Here is a 20,869-nt window from a genome sequence, read left to right as displayed (position 1 = left end):
ACAACAACGTTATTGTTGGTGCACCCTTCCTCTTTACACCCCCCAGATTAGAGTGTGCTAGGCACACGAACAGATACCCGTACTCTTACGGTTTACCCCCTTAACACCCCTGATCTCTTGTTTTGTGTTCATCCGGTTTTTGTTTTCTTTTTTTTATTAGAGGTTTGCATACCTTGTTTTCACAGCACGCAATTGACACTTACTGTATTGCCTTTTCTTCATTTGTGTTTGCTACAGTAATCTTTCTGAACCTCCCTTTTCCATTGTCCTTCCTGTAGGTATGGCCCTCACAATCTCCACTATTAATGCCAAGGGCCTAAACTCCCCATTTAAACGCAGCCTCCTCTGGAGAGAGGCGTCTAATCTCCACTCTGACATCCTCTGTGTTCAAGAGACTCATTTCCCACAGACTGATCCCCCCAAATGTTCTAACAAACGCTACCCTCACACCTTCTTCGCGAATGCCTCACGGAAACAAAGGGGGGTGATGGTAGCTGTCAGTGCCTCGGTTGACTTTAAGCTACACCATTTCGAGAAGGATGCAGAGGGGAGATATATAATTCTATCGGCCACAGTCAATACCCGTCCTCTAACCATTGTCAATGTATATGCTCCTCATGTCGCACAGAAGAAATTCTTTACCACCCTCATGTCCAGACTAGCCCCTTACAGATCGTCACCATTAATTATGTGCGGAGACTTCAACGGTCTCTCTGACCCCGCACTGGACTCAACTTCCCACACCAAGCATAGACCCTCTGCCCTAGCAGCTATGCTTGCCCGCGAAGACCTTTATGACTCATGGAGGTGTATGCACGGCTCAGAAAGAGATTACACCTTCCCCCCCCCCCCCCCCCCCCCATCAGTCCTACTCCAGAATAGACCTGATTATCACAGATAAACACTTATTACAGTCAATATCTGATTCAAGTATAGGAATTATCTCGTGGTTCGACCACGCCCCTGTCACTATCAAACTAGCCCCGTTATCACAGTCACCCAGGCACACTCTCTGGAGATTAAACTCATGCCTCCTTAATGACCATAAACTTGCCTCCCAAATACACACAGAAATCCTCTATTTCCAATCTAATGACAATTCTGTTGATGACCACGCTGTCATCTGGAATGCCCATAAAGCCTGCCTACGCGGCCTTTTTATCAAGCTGGGAGCGCAGCAAAAAAAGGCTCGTGCGGCCACGACGGTCTCCATGCTCCAGCAAATTCGAACCTTGGAAGCCATAAACAAATTCTCCCCTTCGGACATGATCTCCGCTGACTTAAAAAAATCTTAGGTCTAAACTTAGTGAACACCTTCACATGAAATTTGAATACTATATAAAACGCCTTAAGCTACAATCATATTCCTCAGCGAACAAACCGACCGCATTTATGGCCAAACAGCTGAAACGACAACTGACTAACAAAAAAATCTCCTTTCTGACAACCTCCAATAAGACACGCATTACTAATCCCCTCGATATTGCCAACGAATTTAGCAGCTTCTCTCATGCTCTTTATAACCTCAAAAACTAATTTTATTGCCAAAAGACAGGTACTCGCATACAGAGCACTACAACTAGTGCTGGATTATAAGCATGGATAAACGAAGTTCACTTAAACCATCTCCTCACGGGAGGACCCTGGAATGTCACTGCAACCACCTTACTGCATTGTTTAAGTGAACTTCGTTCATCTGAGTTACATCTTTTTGATCCACCTGAATCCTGGTATATGACCACTGGCAGTGGTGAATGCTCCATTTGACCTATCTGTTCAGTCAGGGGTCAATTCTTTAAGGTGAGCGGTTTGGCTGTCTGGTGGTGGGAGCACCTGTTTTCTGGTGATTAAGGATATCGGTATGCATTCTATCCACTGAGAAGAATGAAGAATTGTCGATCAGTACCATCCTAGACTGTTCATTCACTTTGTATCATTTTCCTTTTTATGTTGTTTATCTCGAGAGACTTTATATACTACTAATAGGGGGGGTTTGTTTCAGCGCTGCACTGCTCTGTTTATGACACGGCTATTAATGAATAAACCGCTGGGCCCAATTGGCCATTTTCCCTCCCCAGTATCATGTGACTCATTAGTGTTACAGGTGTGATAAATTTGCTATTATCGCTCGCACTCTATCATACTGGTCACTGAAAGTTCAACATGGCACATCATGGCAAAGAATTCTGAGGATTTGAAAAAAATAATTGTTGCTCTACATAAAGATGGCCTTGGCCAGTGATGGCGAACCATGGCACCCCAGATGTTTCGGAACTACATTTCCCATGATGCTCTAGTACACTGCAGAGTGCATGAGCATCATTGGAAAAGTAGTTCCAAAACATCTGGGGTGCCAAGGTTCGCCATCACTGGCCTAGGCTATAAGAAGATTGCCAAGACCCTGAAACTGAGCTGCAGCATGGTGGCCTAGTCCATACAGCGGTTTAACAGGACAGGTTACACTCAAAACAGGCCTCGCCATGGTCGACCAAAGAAGTTGAGTGCACGTGCTCACCGTCATATCCTGAGATTTTCTTTGGGAAATAGACGTATGAGTGCTGCCAGCATTGTTGCAGAGGTTGAAGGGGTGGGGGGGTCAGCCTGTCAATGCTCAGACCATACGCCACACATTGCATCAAATTGGTCTGCATGGCTGTCGTCCCAGAAAGAAGCCTCTAATAAAGATGATGCACAAGAAAGCCCGCAAACAGTTTGTTGAAGATGAGCAGACTAAGGACATGGATTAAAAACAAATAGAAAAAGAGCTGTGCCAATACAAAGCTAAATAGCAACCGATACTATACAGTCCCTGACTCGTTAAATAAATAAAAGTCCATAGCGAGAAAAATGTATATATTGAAGAAAAAGCCGATCGCACCACAGTGATTCTACACTTTCTTATCACTACTGTGCCGCGTCACCGACAAATAGATGCGCTTACCAGACGGTAGAGCGTAAGGAGCGTTATGGTATCAAGCCAATCACAACCCCTCGCCTCCACCAGATTCCTTGCAAATCAGGGACAAACAATCCATGTGTTGAGGATCCTTATGATGCTCCACATTTCCATTTACACCCAATGCATATGCTTAGAATATGAAGAGAGAGAAGCTTCCCATAGTGTAAAAACGTCAATACTTGTTTAATTATTACGAAAATGCACTTACAAAAAAACAAAGCTAGATCGCATGAATAACAAGCCGGCCGGTCCTCCTCTCATGAGACAGAGGTCCGGCCGACGGAGCCATCTTGAATATGGGCAAAACATCTATACCCCATAGCATACTATGAGGGCAAGCCAAAAAGATCATCCTAACACTGATGTATTCTCCCTAATACTATTTGGCAAATATCAGTGGCTAAAATATAGTTTAGATGGGCCTGGGAAAAAAAAATATATTGTATAAAATTATATAAAATAACCCCTTACCTCAAAATGAACCTATATTTATCTATAGGGCAGCACAGTGGTGTAGTGGTTAGCACTCTCACCTAGCAGTAAGAAGGGTCGCTGGTTCAAATCCCAACCATGACACTACCTGCCTGGAGTTTGCATGTTCTCCCTGTGCCTGCGTGGGTTTCCTCCGGGTACTCCGGTTTCCTCCCACACTCCAAAGACATGCAGGTAGGTTAATTGGCTTCTGTCCAAAATTGACCCTAGTATAAGAATGGGGACCTTGGATTGTGGGCTTCTTGAGGGTAGGGACCGATGTGAGTGTGCAATGTACAGGGATAGGGACAATTGTAGACACTCACTCAGGTTGAACTGGATGGACTGGTGTCTTTATTCAACCTTGCTAACTATGAAACTATGAAACTATATCAATACTAATAATACTAATGATCCCTAAATCATTGTATTTATCTATATCAATCCCTGTGAACCTAAAAAAGTTGTGTTGATCCTATGACTTAATTGAACCTAAATCATATGAGTTCTAACATAATTGCCTAATGTGTATAAATTAATGAACAACAAAAATAAAAAAGTGTATGTTAATAATATCAACATCATATAAAGTGAAGTAATTCTCTAATTGAGAATATTTCTTAACACAATTTCGTATTCACCAAAAAAAATAATTTTATGCAAATGTATTATTCACTACCCATACATGTGAATACCATTGTGATGATGATAACCCAAATTAATACCAATCCATATATTTATACAAAAAAAAAAAACCTAGGACACACTTAACCCCTTGATAGCTCCCTATTGTTAACTCCTTCCCTTTCAGTGTCAATTATACAGTAATCAGTGCATTTTTATAGTACTGATCGCTGTATAAATGTCACTGGTCCCAAAAGTGTCTGATCCCGGCCGCTGCAAAGTTGCAGTCCCGCTATTCACCACCATTATTAGTAAAGAAAAAAATAATACAAATTCCATTAAATCTATCCCCTATTTTGTAGACGCTATAACTTTTGCACAAACCAATCAATATAGACTTATTGCGATTTTTTTTTTTTTTTTTTTCACCAAAAATATGTAAAAAAATGCAATTGTTACCTTTTTTGGGGATAAATAAAAGAAAATAATAATAAAAACACATATATATATATATATATATATATATATATATATATATATATATATATATATATATATATATATATATATATATAGTACACCCCTGAGTGAAAATGTCCAAATTGGGCCCAATTAGCCATGGTGTCATGTGACTTGTTAGTATTACAAGGTATCAGGCGTGCTTGGGAAGCAGGAGTGTTCAATTTGGTGTTCTCATTCTCTCATACTGGTCACTGGAAGTTCAACATGGCATCTCATGGCAAAGAACTCTCAGCAGATCTGAAAAAAAAGTTGCTCTACATAAAGATGGCCTAGGCTACAGGAAGCTTGCCAAGACCCTGAAACTGAGCTTCAACACGGTGGCCAAGACCATACAGCAGTTTAACAGGACAAGTTACACTCAGAACAGGCCTCGCGATGATCAAACAAAACAGTTCAGTGCTCAGCGTTATATCCAGAGGTAGTCTTTGGGAAATAGACGTGAGTGCTGCTAGCATTGCTGCAGAGGCTGAAGGGGTGCTGGGTAAGCCTGTCAGTGCTCAGACCATACGCCACACATTGCATCACATTGGTCTGCATGGCTGTCATCCCAGAAGTAAGCCTCTAAAGATGATGCACAAGAAAGCCCGCAAACAATTTGCTCAAGATAAGCAGACTAAGGACATGGATTACTGGAACCATTTCCTGTGGTCTGATGAGACCAAGATAAACTTATTTGGTTCAGATGATGTCAATCATGTGTGGTGGAAACCAAGTGAGGCGTACAAGGACAAGTGTGTCTTGCCTACAGTCAAGCATGATGGTGGGAATGTCATGGTCTGGGGCTGCATGAGTGCTACTGGCACTGGGGTAGCTACAGTTCATTGAGGGAACCATGAATGCTAATATGTACTGTAACATACTGAAGCAGAGCATGATTCCTCCCTTTAGAGACTGGGCCACAGGGCAGTATTCCAACATTATAATGGCCCCAAACACACCTCCAAGATGACCACTGCCTTGCTAAAGAAGCTGAAGTTAAAGGTGATGGACTGGCCAAGCATGTCTCCAGACCTAAGCCATATTGAGCATCTGTGGGGCATCCTCAAATGGAAGATGAAAGAGCGCAAGTTCTCTAATATCTACCACCTACGTGATATTGTCATGGAGGAGTGGAAGAGGACTCCAGTGGCAACTTGTGAAGCTCTAGTGAACTCCATACCCAAAAGATTTAAGGCAGCGCTGGAAAATAATGGTGGCCACACAAAATATTGACAAGTTGGGCCCAATTTGGACATGTTCATTTAGGGGTGTACTCACTTTTTTTGCCAGCAGATTAGACATTAATGGCTGTGTATTGAGTTATTTTGAGGGGACAGCAAATTTACAGTTATACAAGCTGTACACTCACTACTTTACATTGTAGCAAAGTGTCATTTCTTCAGTGATACGTCACATTCCCATGGCACACATTGCTGGATGAGTTCTCGAGTTTGGGTGCTGTAGCAACAACCAGCTGGATACTGGTTCTAGTCACAGTGAAGAGATTTGCCAGCACACCATGGAACGACATAGCGTCCAAATGGATGATTTATTGCATGATCACAACACATGGAGAGTGCAACATTTCCGAGTCACGCAGGACCCTTTCGTCAGGCATGTGATCATTATTTCATATTTCTTCAGTGTTGTCACATGAAAAGCTATAACAAAATACCGTATATACTCGAGTATAGGCCGACCCGAATATAAGCCGAGGCCCCCAATTTACCCCCAAAAAACTGGAAAACTTATTGACTCGTGTATAAGCCGAGGGTGAGACATGGCTGTCCATCCCTGTGTGTCCGTCCATCCCTGTGTGTGTGTCCGTCCATCCATCCCTGTGTGTGTGTCCATCCATCCATCCATCCATCCCTGTGTGTGTGTCCGTCCATCCATCCCTGTGTGTGTATCCATCCATCCATCCATCCATCCCTGTGTGTGTGTGTGTGTGTGTGTGTGTGTGTATTCATCCATCCATCCATCCCTGTGTGTGTGTGTGTGTGTGTGTATCCATCCATCCATCCGTGTGTGTGTGTGTGTGTCCGTGCAGCCTTGTGTGTGTGTCCAGCCTACCTGTGTCCCAAGCCTCCGTCCCGAGCCGCCGTCGTCCCGAGCCTCCTCTGTCCCGTGCCTCCTCTGTCCCGTGCCTCCTCTGTCCCGTGCCTCCTCTGTCCCGTGCCTCCTCTGTCCCGTGCCTCCTCTGTCCCGTGCCTCCTCTGTCCCGTGCCTCCTCTGTCCCGTGCCTCCTCCGTCCCGTGTCGTGCCGATGGATCGCCGCTCCAGGATCGCCGCTCTTCTCGGCGGCCATTCTACAATTCAAAAGCCGCGCCTCCTTCTCCGCCTCCGCCTGTGATAGGCGGAACACTCAATTTCCCAGCAGCCTGTGTTCCGCCTATCACGGACATCCTCTCATACTCGTCCGTAGTATGAGAATGAACGGATGTCCGTGATAGGCGGAACACTGACTGCTGGGAAATTCAGTGTTCCGCCTATCACAGGCGGAGAAGGAGGCGCGGCTTTTGAATTTTAATGTCCGCCGTCTGTCTGCTCGATACGCTGATCGAGCAGTCAGACAGCGGTGACTCGAGTATAAGCCGAGGGGGCACTTTCAGCCTCAAAAAAGAGGCTGAAAATCTCGGCTTATACTCGAGTATATACGGTATTTACAAAATTGTGAAGGGTGCAGTCCGGCTGTATGCAAACACCAGTCTCTACCGGGTACAAAAAGATGCTGGTTTTTCATGGTGTACTGCTCTCAGCACCCATGTAAATATGTTATAAAATACGATTTTAGTAAATCGGATTCAAAAACTGAAAGGACATAAGTGTCTCATGATAAAGACAATCATGTATAAAATTATGAATGGTCATTATCAATGCCTAGCATTTTCTAGTATCTTTTCATATATTTTTTTATTCTCTTATATTTTTAATGAAACCTATCAAGAATTTATATTGATACCTTTTGATGTACTGCTTTTGACTGGAAGTATCTACAAATATATATATTTTTCAGCTAATTCATCTCACCGTAGTTGACACAGCTGTTGTTTTCCCACATCGACTGGGTCTTCCATACAAGCGTGCACTTCGTTCATTAATGGCAGATCATCTGAAACGTATCATACAGGATAGCGGTAAGCATCAGTAGAACATTCCAGGGGTACAAAAAATGTTATGGTTATTATTTAACGAAGGAACGTATTTTAACTGCTTCTGCTGCTCACACCTGTACACCCCCATAGCATTTTTTATATTTTTGGTATGTATGTTTATACAGCAATAAATATTTTGTTTTTACTTAGTGATTGTTTCTCTTCCAAAAAAAAAAAAATGATGCTCCAGATAGGAGCTGTAGCATAGTGCTTTTGCTTTTTTAATTGCCCCTTTATATCATCTACAGCAATGTTTCTCAACTCCAGTCCTCAATCAAAATTCAGCATATTGCTTCGCATTATTAATCCTATTTTAGCTGCTTTAATAGTAAGGTTACGATCAATTGAATCCCGTTTTATTAATTCAATTTTATCAATTGATTTTAATTTTCATATATACAAAGTCCTATATAGCTATCATTATTATCATTATTACTCATATTCGCAATATTCACTTGATTTCTTCATTCCATCATAGCCCATATATATATATATATATATATATATATATATATATATATATATATATATATATATATATATATAATCTTACGCTCGTAGTATTACATTATTTGCTAATAGTGCACTATTTAATTTCCTCATAACACAGTTCAGCCACATACAGTCAATCCATGCCACAACATTAGACCGTAATAAAGCATCTGCTCTACAGTCACAACGCTCAATTCCGCTTTCCAGTTTAGTTTTTGTTATAATGTTGCCATGGTAATGAAACATGTGAATAAGACTTGTGTGGGTATATAACACCCTAACCCAAGATGGCCGCCACTGAAGCCTGAGGAAGGGACATGCATGTCCCGAATGCGAAGCACCGCCCGCTGACCTGACCCAGAAGTTAAGTCCGCTGTGTACGCCGCCATTCATAATCCTTACCATCCGGAGGCATTGTAAACCAGCATTGTGACTAGACGAAGGACAACACCGCGGAGACATAGCCATCATGACATCGAAATCGGACTCCCCTTTCTTTACCTGGTAGTCAGAGCAGATGACACTATATGCCTATCTATACCACACCTTTTGTGAGTGTATATTAATTCTATTATTTACATTAAAAATAATTGCTTACTGCACTTAGAGGGCGCTGTTCTCCTGTCCTTTGTATATTCTAGAGTTTCTTGCCTTCTGAACTTTGAACCGGCAACCCTCCATGGACAGTTTCTATTGTTTTTTATTTTTCTTCTTACATGGACTAATCCCCGAAAAAGAACTGATCTATTCTCCTATTCAACCCACACCCCCCTCTTTTTATGATATTGTTGTATCAAGAGTACGCCGTATTCTCCTATTGTCTGATTTGATCAGTTTCACTGCCTTTAATTACCACAGCTGTTTCTGAGGAAAATCCTGAAAACATGACCTGTTTGGGGGTACTTGAGGACTGGAATTGAGAAACATTGCTCTACAGTACCTAGTTGATCCTGCCTGGACCCCACTTCCCCTCTGAGAGCTGACCACATTTATCATGGCTGCTGAGCCACGAAAATGTGGTCAAGATACATGCCTCCTCCATTACAGCTCTCCTCTGTGCAACCCCATCCCTCTCCCCCCTCCCCCCTCTGTTATCAGCATGAGTTACTTCTGAGAAGTTTTCTGGGCACATTAGATACGTTTGTGTTTGGGGGGAACAGGCTCAGCATGGACCTTGTCTATTCAGAGTGCAGTAATTCTGCTGTGTGTGGGGGGTGGTGCTTTTCCTCCCGTCAGCTCCCACACACTGTTACTGCAGCCCCCCCCCCCCCCCCCCCCAATCTGTGCTCCTGACATAAGAATAAATATTTGAACATGTTTCTGTTCTTTTGAAGGGGTGTACAGAAGAGAAGACTGCAGATAAGTAAAACCTATGTAGGGGGATTTGTTTAATCTCTGAGTATCATCTGAGGTTGTTCACTTCAATGGGTATATGTAAGGGTTTACAACCACTTTAAGGCTGTTCCACCATCCTGCCTTAGCATCACACCCAGCATTCACCATGTCATGGTTCGTAGACACTCCAGACGTATGGCAGTCCCAGCACACTACACTGTACACTTTATTGGAAGTTTTATCAGAAGAGTATAAGGTAGCCCCAGGCAGAGGAAAATGCAGACCATATTCCATGGTGTGACTATGGAGGGAGAGGAGGAATAGCAGTAGCTTGTCACCCCTAGGCTTGTATGCAACAGATAAGACATTAGAAGCACAGTCTAATCCATTTTCCTAGGCTGACAGTGGTGCAGTCTCCTCTCTCATGCATTATTTGGGAATGTCCCGGGGGTTTATTAATACTTTTGCCTGTGTACAGTACGATTTAAGAAAACATGAATTTTGACTTGCCTGTATATTCTATGTCTTGAGAATTCCACATCTTTACCACTCTGACAGTAAAGAACCCTCTAAGCAGTTTACGGTTAAACCGCCTCTCTTCTAATTTTAGTGAATGGGCGCGTTTTTTTTTTTTAAATTCCCTTTCGCTGAAAAGTTTTTTTCCCTATGCTAGGGTCACCAGCTTGATATTTATACATCGATATCATATCCCCTCTCAAGCGTCTCCTCTCCATGGAGAATAAATTCAATGCATGTAGCCTTTCCCCATAGCTGTGGTCCTCCAGTCCCTTTATTAGCTTTGTTGCGCTTCTCAGGACTCTCCAGTTTCAGCACATCCCTCCTGAGGACTGGTGCCCAGAACTAAATGGCGTTCTCAAGATGCGGCCGGACCAGAGTCTTGTAGAGTGGGAAAATTGTTTTATCTCTGGAATGACCCCCCCCCCTTTTGATACATGCAGATATTCAGTTGGCTTTGCTTGCAGCAGCCTGGCATTGCCTGCCATTGCTGAGCCTGTCGTCTACTAGGACCCCAAGGTCTTTTTCTATGCTAGATTCCCCCATAGGTCCTCCCCATAGAGCGTAACTAGTATTCATATTTTTGGCACCCAAATGCATTAGCTTACATTTTTCAACATTAACCTAATTTTAAAGTAGTTGTCCACCCCATTAATTTGTTTAGGTCTTCTTGAAAGGTTTCTACATGCTGAATAGAAGTTATTGCCCTGCTTAGCTTTGTATCATCCGCAAATATCGAGATTGAGCTATTTATCCCATCCTTCAGATCGTTTATTAATAAATTAAACAGATCCTTGGGGGACCCCACTTTCCACACCAGATCATTGCGAGTACTTGGCATCTGTCACCCCCCTTTGGACAAACCCCTGTAGATAGTTTTCAATCCATGTCCTCACACTATGGTCCATACCGACAGACCTTAGTTTGTACGGCAAATGTTTGTGGGGAATTGTATCAAAACATTTGCAAAATCCAGATACACCACATCTACAAGCCTTCCATCTAGATGGCAGCTCACTCCTTCATAGAAGGTTAATAGATTGGTCTGGCATGAACGATTTTTCATGAATTCATGAGAATTACTGCGAATGGTACAATTTTACTGAAATCTTGGATATAATCTCTTAACATCGCCTCCAATAGCTTGCAGACTATTGATGTTGGGCTAACCTGCCTGTAGTTCTCTGGGCTATATCTCTGCCCTTTTTTAAATATTGGTGCCACGTTGGCTCTTCTCCAATCAGCTGGTACCATTCCAGTCAGTAAACTGTCCACAAAAATTAGGAACAATGGTCTGACTATTACCTGGCTGAGTTCCTGAAGCACCCTCAGGTATAAACCATCTGGTCCCGGTGACTTATTTATGTTAAGTTTTTCACGACTATTAATAATTCTGTCCTCTGTTAGCCATGAGCATCCTTTTTCTCCAATTGTCTTCCAGGGCGGCATCTGAGAGATAGGCTCCTCCCACCATGAACAAGAAACAAAATAGTCCACCATTATAAATTTGGTAGTCTATGCTGTGTGATTGTGATTCCTCTGGACCAACAGGAGCTGCAACGATTTATTATTTACCGAGTCCTTGTGCTTACTGCAGGGGACTCCCTGGCAGCAATCCGAGCTAAGCTGGCGCTCTACCAGAGGTTTCGTCCTTACTGAGGGACATGCAACTGTCCCCCCGGCTGTACTAAATGCCGGGTGGCATTTGCCCACAGGTAGGATGGCATCTTCCCTGGTGCCGGCCTGTCTGCCCATACTCCACGCTCGACAAGTGGGCGGCATCCCCAACCAGCAGCCCCAATTATCTGGCCGAGTCACAGAGCAACGCTTCCCTCCATTCCTCTGCAAAGGGGAGAAAAACGAACAGCGCACAGATGGGCCTACCTCCCCAATGGAACACCAGGGAAGCCGTGGCATGTGCAGGTATGTCCACCAACCCACATGGGGCAGATGGGGGAGGATGCTTTACCACCCTGCCCTGCACATCCTGCATGGCAGGACAGCTCCAAGGTAAGCCAGAGCATTCTGGAGTCACCTCTGTCTTGACCTCTTACAAAGAAAAACATCCAAGCCTGACAAAATTTTGCAAAAACACATAAGAAGTCTGTGGGAAAATGTGTTATGGTCTGATGATCCAAGCTTGAACTTTGTGGTCGTAATTCCAAAAGATATGTTTAGCCAAAAAAAAACTACCAAAACACCGTACCCCCACAGTAAAGCATGTTGGTGGCAGCATCATGCTTTGGGGCTGTTTTTCTTCAGCTGGAACGGGCTTTAAAGTGGATGTAAACCCACTCATCATTTCTAAATTATTTTCATAGTGCTGATCTATAAGGATATACAGTTGTGATCATAAGTTTACATACCCCGGCAGAATTTGTTTTTTATTGGCCATTTTTCAGAGAATATGAATAACACAAAAATTTTTCTTAAACTCATGGTTAGTTGTCTGAAGACATTTATTGGCAATCAACTGTGGCTACTCTTTTTAAATCATAATCACAACAGAAACTACCCAAATGACCCTGATCAAAAGTTTACATACCCCAGTTCTTAATACCGTGTATGACAGCTTGAAGTATTTTGTTGTATTTGTGGATGAGGCTCTTTATCTTCTCAGATCGTAAAGCTGCCCAATCTTCTTGTCAAAAGACTCCAGTTCATGTTAATTATTGGGCTGTCTTGCATGAACTGCATGTTTGAGATCTCCCTAGAGTGGCTCAATGATATTGAGGTCAGGAGACTGAGATGCCCACTCTAGAACCTTCACTGTATTCTGCTGTAGCCAATGAGAGGTCGACTTGGCCTTGTGTTTTGGATCATTGTCATGTTGGAATGTCCAAGTATGTCCCATGCGTAGCTTCCTGGCTGATGAATGCAAATGTTCCTCCAATATTTTTTTTTTATTTTTTATCAAAAGTTTTTTTTTGACAAGAATGGGTAATTGTTTTACAATAAGGGAGATACAAATATTTTCCCATTCTAGAATCGTATATAAATCAGACATGTATGTACATATAATACAGTTACCTAGTGTTAGACACATATAACCTTGTTGTTTTTTTTTTTTTTTTTTTTTTTTTATTTATTTATTTATTTTTGTAGAACTTGAAACAAACAAAACTAATAAAGAAATAAGAAAAAACGGGGAAAACTCACGCTTTTAAAATATTAAATAAAATAAAAAAGACCAACATAAGATAAAATAAAATATTAGGCATAGGCTAACTCCAGGCTTGTCTATGGGCCTTATTACCATATGAGTTACCTTCTGCACAGCATATGCATTATAGGAGAGGCGTTAGGCTTGAGGAGTGCCTATCTACAACATTAGAGTCTTTATAACCGTAGCAGTCTATCCATTATTAACTGGGGAGGAGCAAGGTTGGGGTTATCCAGCCAGTTTTGCCATATAAGGTCAATTTTTTTTGGAGCCTTTCAGTACCGGTATGCCAACTACTTCCTAAGGAGGGAATTGACATATGTGATCCACTGGGCCTTCTTAGGCACGTTTGTTGCAAGCCAATAACGTGCTGAGTTTTCTGGCCAGGCATAGTAGTCACCATTATATAAACGCCTTTTGGATACATTTCAGCATCAACCGAACCCAGGAGGCACACCAGAGGTGTACATGGTATGGGCGTCTGTGCTATAGCAGATACAGTCTGTGTGACCTCCGTCCCATATCTAGCAAGTTTCGGGCAGCACCATATCATGTGTATAAAATCTCTCCCGTGTGTGGCACATTTAGGGCATACGGGGGAGTCTCTTCTGCCCCATTCATATAGTTGTATGGGTGTACGATATGACCTATGAAGTATAAACAATTGTGAGAATTTGAGATGCCGCAATTGACAGCGCTGGGATCGACTCCAAGGCCATGTCCTATTGGTCACCGTCTTTCTCCCATATCCGTGGACCAATGTGTTCTACATTTTAGTAGGGCCTGGTTTTGGATTGTGGCCACCAGGGTAGCATAGGCCTGGATATCACTCCCTTGGGGCTGTTAGCTTGTAGGACCTCCTTTTATCAGATAAGCTCTAGTAATATTTAGGCTGACCGCCTGTGTCTGCGTTTGTAAAGCATGTCTGAGTTGGAGGTATTGATAGAATTGATTTTGTGTTAGAGAGAATTCCCTGCATAGGTTTTCAAATAATTTGAGTACATTGCCATTATATAATTGTGTAAAGAACCATATCCCTATTTTTGACCAAGAGACGAATCCCCGTAGTTTGAATAGCTTAGGGTGGTTGTTCCAAATGGGGGTAAACTCCATTGGACCAGCTATGGTCCGTGCTCTTTTAACTGCCTTCCAAACCTTCTGGAGTAGTATTGCCCTTGGGGAGGCCGAGGGGATACTCGGTAGACCCATCTCCAGATGGGAGCCAGCTGTTAATATGGGATTAATGCGAGACACCAATTGTATAATAGGATCATCTGTCTCATGCAGATGCCAGCCTGCATGTTATTGCAGCTGTGATGCTAAGAAGTACATCTTGGAGTCTGGTACCGCCAGTCCCCCCCCTCCCCATCCTTGCCAAATTGCAATGTTGTTAGGCTGATACAGGCTCTACCTTTTTTCCCAAATAAGATCGCAAAATTGGGTGTCAATCTTCTTAAACCATTTGTTGGGAATCCACATAGGGGAATTGTGGAAGATATATAGGAGTTGCGGGGCCCAGATCAAATTTACCATTCCTGCCACTGACAGTGGAAGCTTACACCAGCCCTGGCATTTTATACGTTCCAGTCTTTCCAGTTGGGGTGCTAGGTTCAGTTCCAGGTATTCAGTAGGGTCCAGTGATACCACTTCTCCCAGACATTTAAAAGTGTTAACAATGGCTATTTGGGACACCTCTGAGGGGAGAGGTGATACTAGTGGGTCTAGGGGCATAAGTATGTATTTGGACCAATTAATACTGAATCCGGAAAATTCACCAAATTTAGTAATGGTTGCTCCTCCAGTATTTTTTGATGACGTACTGCATTCATTCTGCCATCAATTTTGACCAAATTTCCCATGCCTTTTATAGCTCACACATCACCAAAACATCAGCGATCCACCTCCATGTTTCACAGTAGGAATGGTGTACTTTTCTTCATAGGTCTTGTTGACTCCTCTCCAAATGTAGTGTTTATGGTTGTGGGCAAAAAGCTCAATTTTGGTCTCATCACGCCAAATGACTTCGTGCCAGAAGGTTTAAGGCTCATCTCTATGCTGTTTGGCGTATTGTAAGCAGGATACTTTGTGGCATTTGCGTAGTAATGGCTTTCTTCTGGCGAGTCGATCATGCAGCCTTTCTTTCTTCAAGTGCCTCCTTATTGTGCACCTTGAAACAGCCACGCCACATGTTTTTTTAGAGAGTCCTGTATTTCACCTGAAGAAGTTTGTGGGTTTTTCTTTGCATCCTGAACAATTTTCCTGCCAGTTGTGGCTGAAATTTTAGTTGGTCTACCTGACTGGTATGGTTGCAACATAACCCCTCATTTTCCACTTCTTGATTAGAGTTCGAACACTGCTGATTGGCATTCTCAATTCCTTGGATATCTTTTTATATCCCTTTCCTGTTTTATAAAGTTCAACTACCCTTTCGCGCAGATCCTTTGACAATTCTCTTGCTTTCCACGTGACTCAGAATCCAGAAACGTCAGTACAGCATTGGATGAAAGATGCAAGGGTCCAGAAACGTATTGACCTTTTATACACACACACTAATTACAAGCAAATGGATCACAGGTGAGGATGGTTACCATTTAATAGCCATTGAAACCCCTTTGTGTCTGATTGTGTGCATGTTATTAGGCCAATATCACCAGGGTATGTAAACTTTTGATCAGGGTCATTTGGGTAGTTTCTGTTGTGATTATGATTTAAAAAGAGTGAACACAGTTGATTGCTAATACATGGTTTCAGCCAAACACTAACTGAGTGAAAGAAAAGTTTTTGTGTTATTAATATTCTCTGAAAAATGGGCAAGAAATCATAACTTTTGCCAGGGTATGTAAACTTGTAAGCACAACTGCACATGCCTCCTGCATGTATCCTTACCTGTCCAATATCTCCCCTTTAGCTGTTTGGAGCCCTGCCATTCTCTGGATTCTGTGGGCAGGTCTGTTGTCCAGGGCTCAGTGGCTGGACTCGTAATGACTCCCTGCCCACCTCTACACTCCCCTTGGTCAGGCATCAATATTTCTTACACTGAACTTCTGCTGGTCTCGTGGATTATGCCCCATGATCACTAACATCCAGTCAAAACCCAGGAAAGTCACCACAGGACTTCAGCATGATTGGGCATGCTGAGGTGTGGCGCAGCCAATCCTGGGAGAGCTGGAGAAGAAAGGAGGGGGGATGTGAAGTACACAGAATGCCTCTCACACTCGTGCATGAGATGAGGAAATCACCTGTCACTCACAGCCAGGGGGAAGAAATGGACACTTATTTCTCCAAGTGTCTATTTTTTATCTTACTGAAGAAGGATAAGAGGATTGCTCAGAGCTAGATTAACTCTTCGTGGCAAGACTGGGCACAGATGAAATTACATCCTCTGCTGTAACAGATATGGGTCTTAATTAAAAATATATATATATATATATATATATATATATATATATATATATATATATATATATATTGGGGTTTACAGTCACTTTAATCAAGGTAGAGGGAATTATGAACCAAATGCCAGTCAATATTGGCACAAGACCTTCAGGCTTCTGCTAGAAAGCGGAACATGAAGAAGAACTTCATCTTTTAGCATGCCAAGGACCCAAAGCATACATCCACATCAATGGGAATGGAATTACCAGAAGAAGATTAAAGTTTTGGTATGGCCCAGTCAGAGCCCAGATCTGAATCAAATTGAAAATTTGTGTGGTGATCTGAAAAGGGCTGTGCACAGGAGATGCACAGATTTTGAGTGTTTTTGCATAGAAGAGTGAGTATTGCCGAGTCAAAATGTGCCATGTCCCTCTGAGAAGTGCAATGTGGTGCTATCATGCGCTACCGGTAGATATTTAACCGCCTCCCAGAACACGCTTACATCTTTGACCTCTCCTTTGTACCCTATCTTAGGTCATCCACACTTTGAGCCGGGGAATCATCCCCAAGACTATAAAGGTCTTAGGGATTCAGCATTAGACCATGCGTCGAAATTTGTTATTGATGGACAGTGGCCATCTATGTCCTCTTTAACTGATCCAACGGATTTATACCGTCTAACATTTTGGAAGGGGACAGGTTTTGGAGATGTGGAGAAGATGAGGGCACGTTGTTCCATATTTTTTGGTCTTGTCCCAACTTGTCGGACTTCTGGAAGGAGGTGCGCCGTATAACACAAATGTTTACGGAAATTCCTATTCCGGAAGAAGCTGCTTTTTTTTCTTTTGCACCATTCTCGGATTCCCATTAAGCAATATAAAAAATCTATTTTGCGACATCTGTTGAATGCTGCGAAATCCTGTATCCCTTTTTGTTGGAAACTGAGTTCTCCTCCTTCTATCGCACATTGGATCAGGAAAATAGAAGACATAAAGAAAATGGAAGACCTGATCTTGACGGCCCAGAATAAACAAGTAGTATTTAAACAGACCTGGGATACCTGGAACGCCTTTTGTATTCTCGCTGGAAGGACGCCGCTTGCAGGTGTCTTAATGCCTGGTAGCTTTTTCTTAGTCTGGCTCAGGGGTTATGGCCTGCCACTGTGTCCCGCCCCTTTTTTTTTTTTTTTTCTTTTTTCTTTTCTCAATCTTCTTATTCTGTGGAAGAAGTGAAAATTGGGAATGACGGTCCCCTCCTCCTCTGACGGATAGTGCTGAAGGGGTGTGGTGTTAGGGAGGCCCTGGATCTTGGTACTGTTCTTTCGATTATTTAGTTTTTTTTTTTTTTTTTTAAAGTCTAGACTCTCGGAAGATATGGTTATCATTGTTTGTATATCCCTGTTATCCCTTACTCGTCTGTCTCTGGTTTTGTATTTATCCACTTTGTATTGTACCCCGGGGACTGTCTTCCCTTGTTTGAAGTTGAATAAAAATTATACTTGAAGAAAAAAAAAATGTGCCATGCTGATAGACTCATACCCAAAAAGACTGAGGGCTGTAATAAAATCAAAAGGCGCTTCAACCAAGTATTCGTTTTAAGGGTGTGCAACCATGTTATCGTATTTTATTTTTTTATTTTTGCTTCCCTCCACCTAAAACTTTTCAGTTGAACAACAAAGTTGTACAGTTTATAGGTCAAGTTCTCTACGGAGCCAGTTTTTTACACATCTCCACAGTAGCTCCGGTGCGCATTTGCACTGGGGTCTTGTGCGTCTCTTGGTCTGTTTCAGGTCCAAATTCAGCCAAAATTTCGGACTGAAATTGGACCTGAAACGGTGAAAGAGGACGCACAGGACCCCTGCTGTGAGCTGCTACGTGCTCATATGTGAACCCAGCCTTAAAGTGGAAAAAATTCTGAAATGATTTATCTTTGTCTCTTTTTTTTTTTTTTTTTTTACATCAAAGAAACCTGACATTTTAATGGGGGTGCGATTGAGAGTGACAATTGTAGGGCAATAATTCATGGCTAACTCCTAAGCCGATAACCTGGAAAGGCTTTTAAAGCATTGCCCAGTTGCACTTGCAGAATTTTGTGTACCATGGTTTTTCACGGGCATGTGCAATTTTGAGTCTTGGGGTACTATCTATTTACTCTACGCAACCCCATCTTTTTAAATTTTACAAAAAAAAAAACAGGTATTATATTGTTAGCATTAAATTTATTTTAGTGTATTTTATCCTGCAAATATGCATTTGATAAACATTTGCTAAATATTGTGCAACTGCCACCTACAGATTTTCTGATTTCAGAAGATATTTAATTGAGAGTTTAAGGTAATTTCCATAAAAAAAAATGCCACAGTAGATGCACATGCACAGTGTGTACTCTCTTGTTGCCTATGATAAGCTCAGAGTTTACGACAGGAGAGAGTACTCGGTGTGCTTATGTGGCCCAAAAGACCAAGATGGCATCTCCTTTGGCACTTAGGGGGTGCTGGTCCTAATGACTGCTCCGTCCCTACAGTTCAGCACAAAATGGGACCCCTGCTATAATATTATGCTATACCCATATGGGACGGTTTAGTGTGCTTTTTTTGGTTAAGGTAAACTTACACTTTAATATAAAGCGTGTGAGAAAATATTGCTTCCCCTATACCAGCTCACATCACCTGTCTTTTTTTTTTTTTTCTTTTGACAGTTGAAGGACATGATTCCAGTGAAGATGCTTGTGCCTGTATGGAACTAATGTTGTGGCGTATAAAAGAAGATGCTAAAGTTAAACGATGATTCGTTGAAGCACCATTGTTGAAATGTTGAACTATAGGTTTAAAGCAATTATCACAAACTTGAAACTTTTTGAAGCTGTAACACATCCGATTACTTCAGAAATATGAAGACTGTGTATTGTTTTAACCTTCAGAAAAGAAAAATAATTTTGTAAAGGTGATTGAAACATTGGGCTGTTTAAAAGTGTGGGAAAATTGTTATCTGTCCCATCATCAAACTAGCAAGGTAACAGATCAATGGAAAAAAATGCACGTTTTCTCTGCTGGCAGGTCCCAAATGTCTAGATGCCTAAAGTTACAATCTCTCTGATGGAGGAGTAAGTTGCATTCACAGTTATCTATACAAAAGTGTGCACAACTGTACAGAAATAGAGATATCCTCCTTCATTTGTTTATTTATATAACTACCTTGCAACCCATTGCTTTTTTTTCAATTTTTCTCAAAAAATGGCACCAAAATTACAGTATTTTTTTTTTGGTTGATTCATGGACCAGAAGTAAACTGGTTAAGTTAACCAGTGAAGTGTTTGATCATATCATCCTCTTCTATCTAACGCACATATTTTAAATATGTACTGATTATAATCCAAAACTTTTACATATCTGTCTGTGAATTAAAATCTCTTACACAAGCCGGTTTCTGAATTATTCCAGGTAGTTAGCCTTTTGATATGTTTCCTGCTTTTTTGTCACAGAAATATTGATTGATTGGCAATGTGGGGGTTTCATTAAATGCTGCCGAGTACGTTGGAAGCACAGTTATACTTTAAAGCTGTAATCACTAATACTGGTAATTTTGTTAGTAGCTGTAAAGCATGCTTCAGCTTTTAGTCACAGTAATTTACCTCCATATGATTTTAGTCATTTCCCAGTTCATATAGTTAACTGATCTAAACTGGTCTGGATTTTATTTGAACTCAGCTTTTTGAAGTTGTAGTTGATTTCCACTGCAATTTTATTAATGAAGCCAGTACGGGTAGATTGCTTTGACAAAAAGCTCCATAATTGCCCAGTAAATTGCCAGGTGTGTGACCAAAAATCAGAGAGGCTGGTAGCTGCTGCAGATGAAAGAGGATGACCTGCTTTCATTCTGAACATCTGTCCCTGGGTGCATACTGCACTAAGTACTGCTTGGTGCACGGTCCAGCCCTTTCCAGATGCAGTAGCTGTCAGCGTTTCATAAAGCTACATAGGCGGTCAGCAGTGGGACTGTTTCTTCCACATCTAAAAGCGGGAGCCTCATGCACTGGGGCTAAATGCCCAGTGTGCATAAGGCCAAAATTAGCAATGTCACCACAAACCCAGGGTCATTGTAGTACTTACTAATATATTGTAACAAGTGACATGTGCCAGAGGAAAGCGAAAGAGGTGGAAGGCAGGGTATGTTGCAGACTGGCTAATAAAGAATGATTGAGCATATCTCGCATTTACACTGCTTAGCATGTATAATTAATAAATAAATTGAGGGCAGGCATGCCTGAAGGTAGCCCATT

At 42.0% G+C, this 20,869-nt stretch overlaps 1 protein-coding gene across 2 annotated transcripts in view; it reads left to right on the top strand.

Moving 5' to 3' along the window:
• Window positions 1-20,008, top strand: part of REXO1 (RNA exonuclease 1 homolog) — a 285,055-nt gene extending 265,047 nt beyond the window's left edge. The window contains exons 15-16 of one of the 2 annotated variants that reach the window (XM_077475822.1): window positions 7,572-7,692; window positions 19,289-20,008. In XM_077475822.1, the coding sequence (XP_077331948.1) occupies window positions 7,572-7,692; window positions 19,289-19,377 (210 nt within the window). In that variant the 3' untranslated portion in view covers window positions 19,378-20,008. The remainder of the gene's footprint in view (window positions 1-7,571; window positions 7,693-19,288) is intronic. The other variant, XM_077475823.1, reaches the window with a different exon arrangement.
• The last annotated feature ends 861 nt before the right edge of the window (window positions 20,009-20,869 follow it).

This window comes from Lithobates pipiens, unplaced genomic scaffold (assembly GCF_037356315.1).
Source record: "Lithobates pipiens isolate NorthernLeopardFrog02 unplaced genomic scaffold, aLitPip1_a1.2 Scaffold_13, whole genome shotgun sequence".
Classification (NCBI taxonomy): Eukaryota; Metazoa; Chordata; class Amphibia; order Anura; family Ranidae; genus Lithobates; species Lithobates pipiens.
This window is presented reverse-complemented; position numbering and strand designations above follow the sequence as displayed.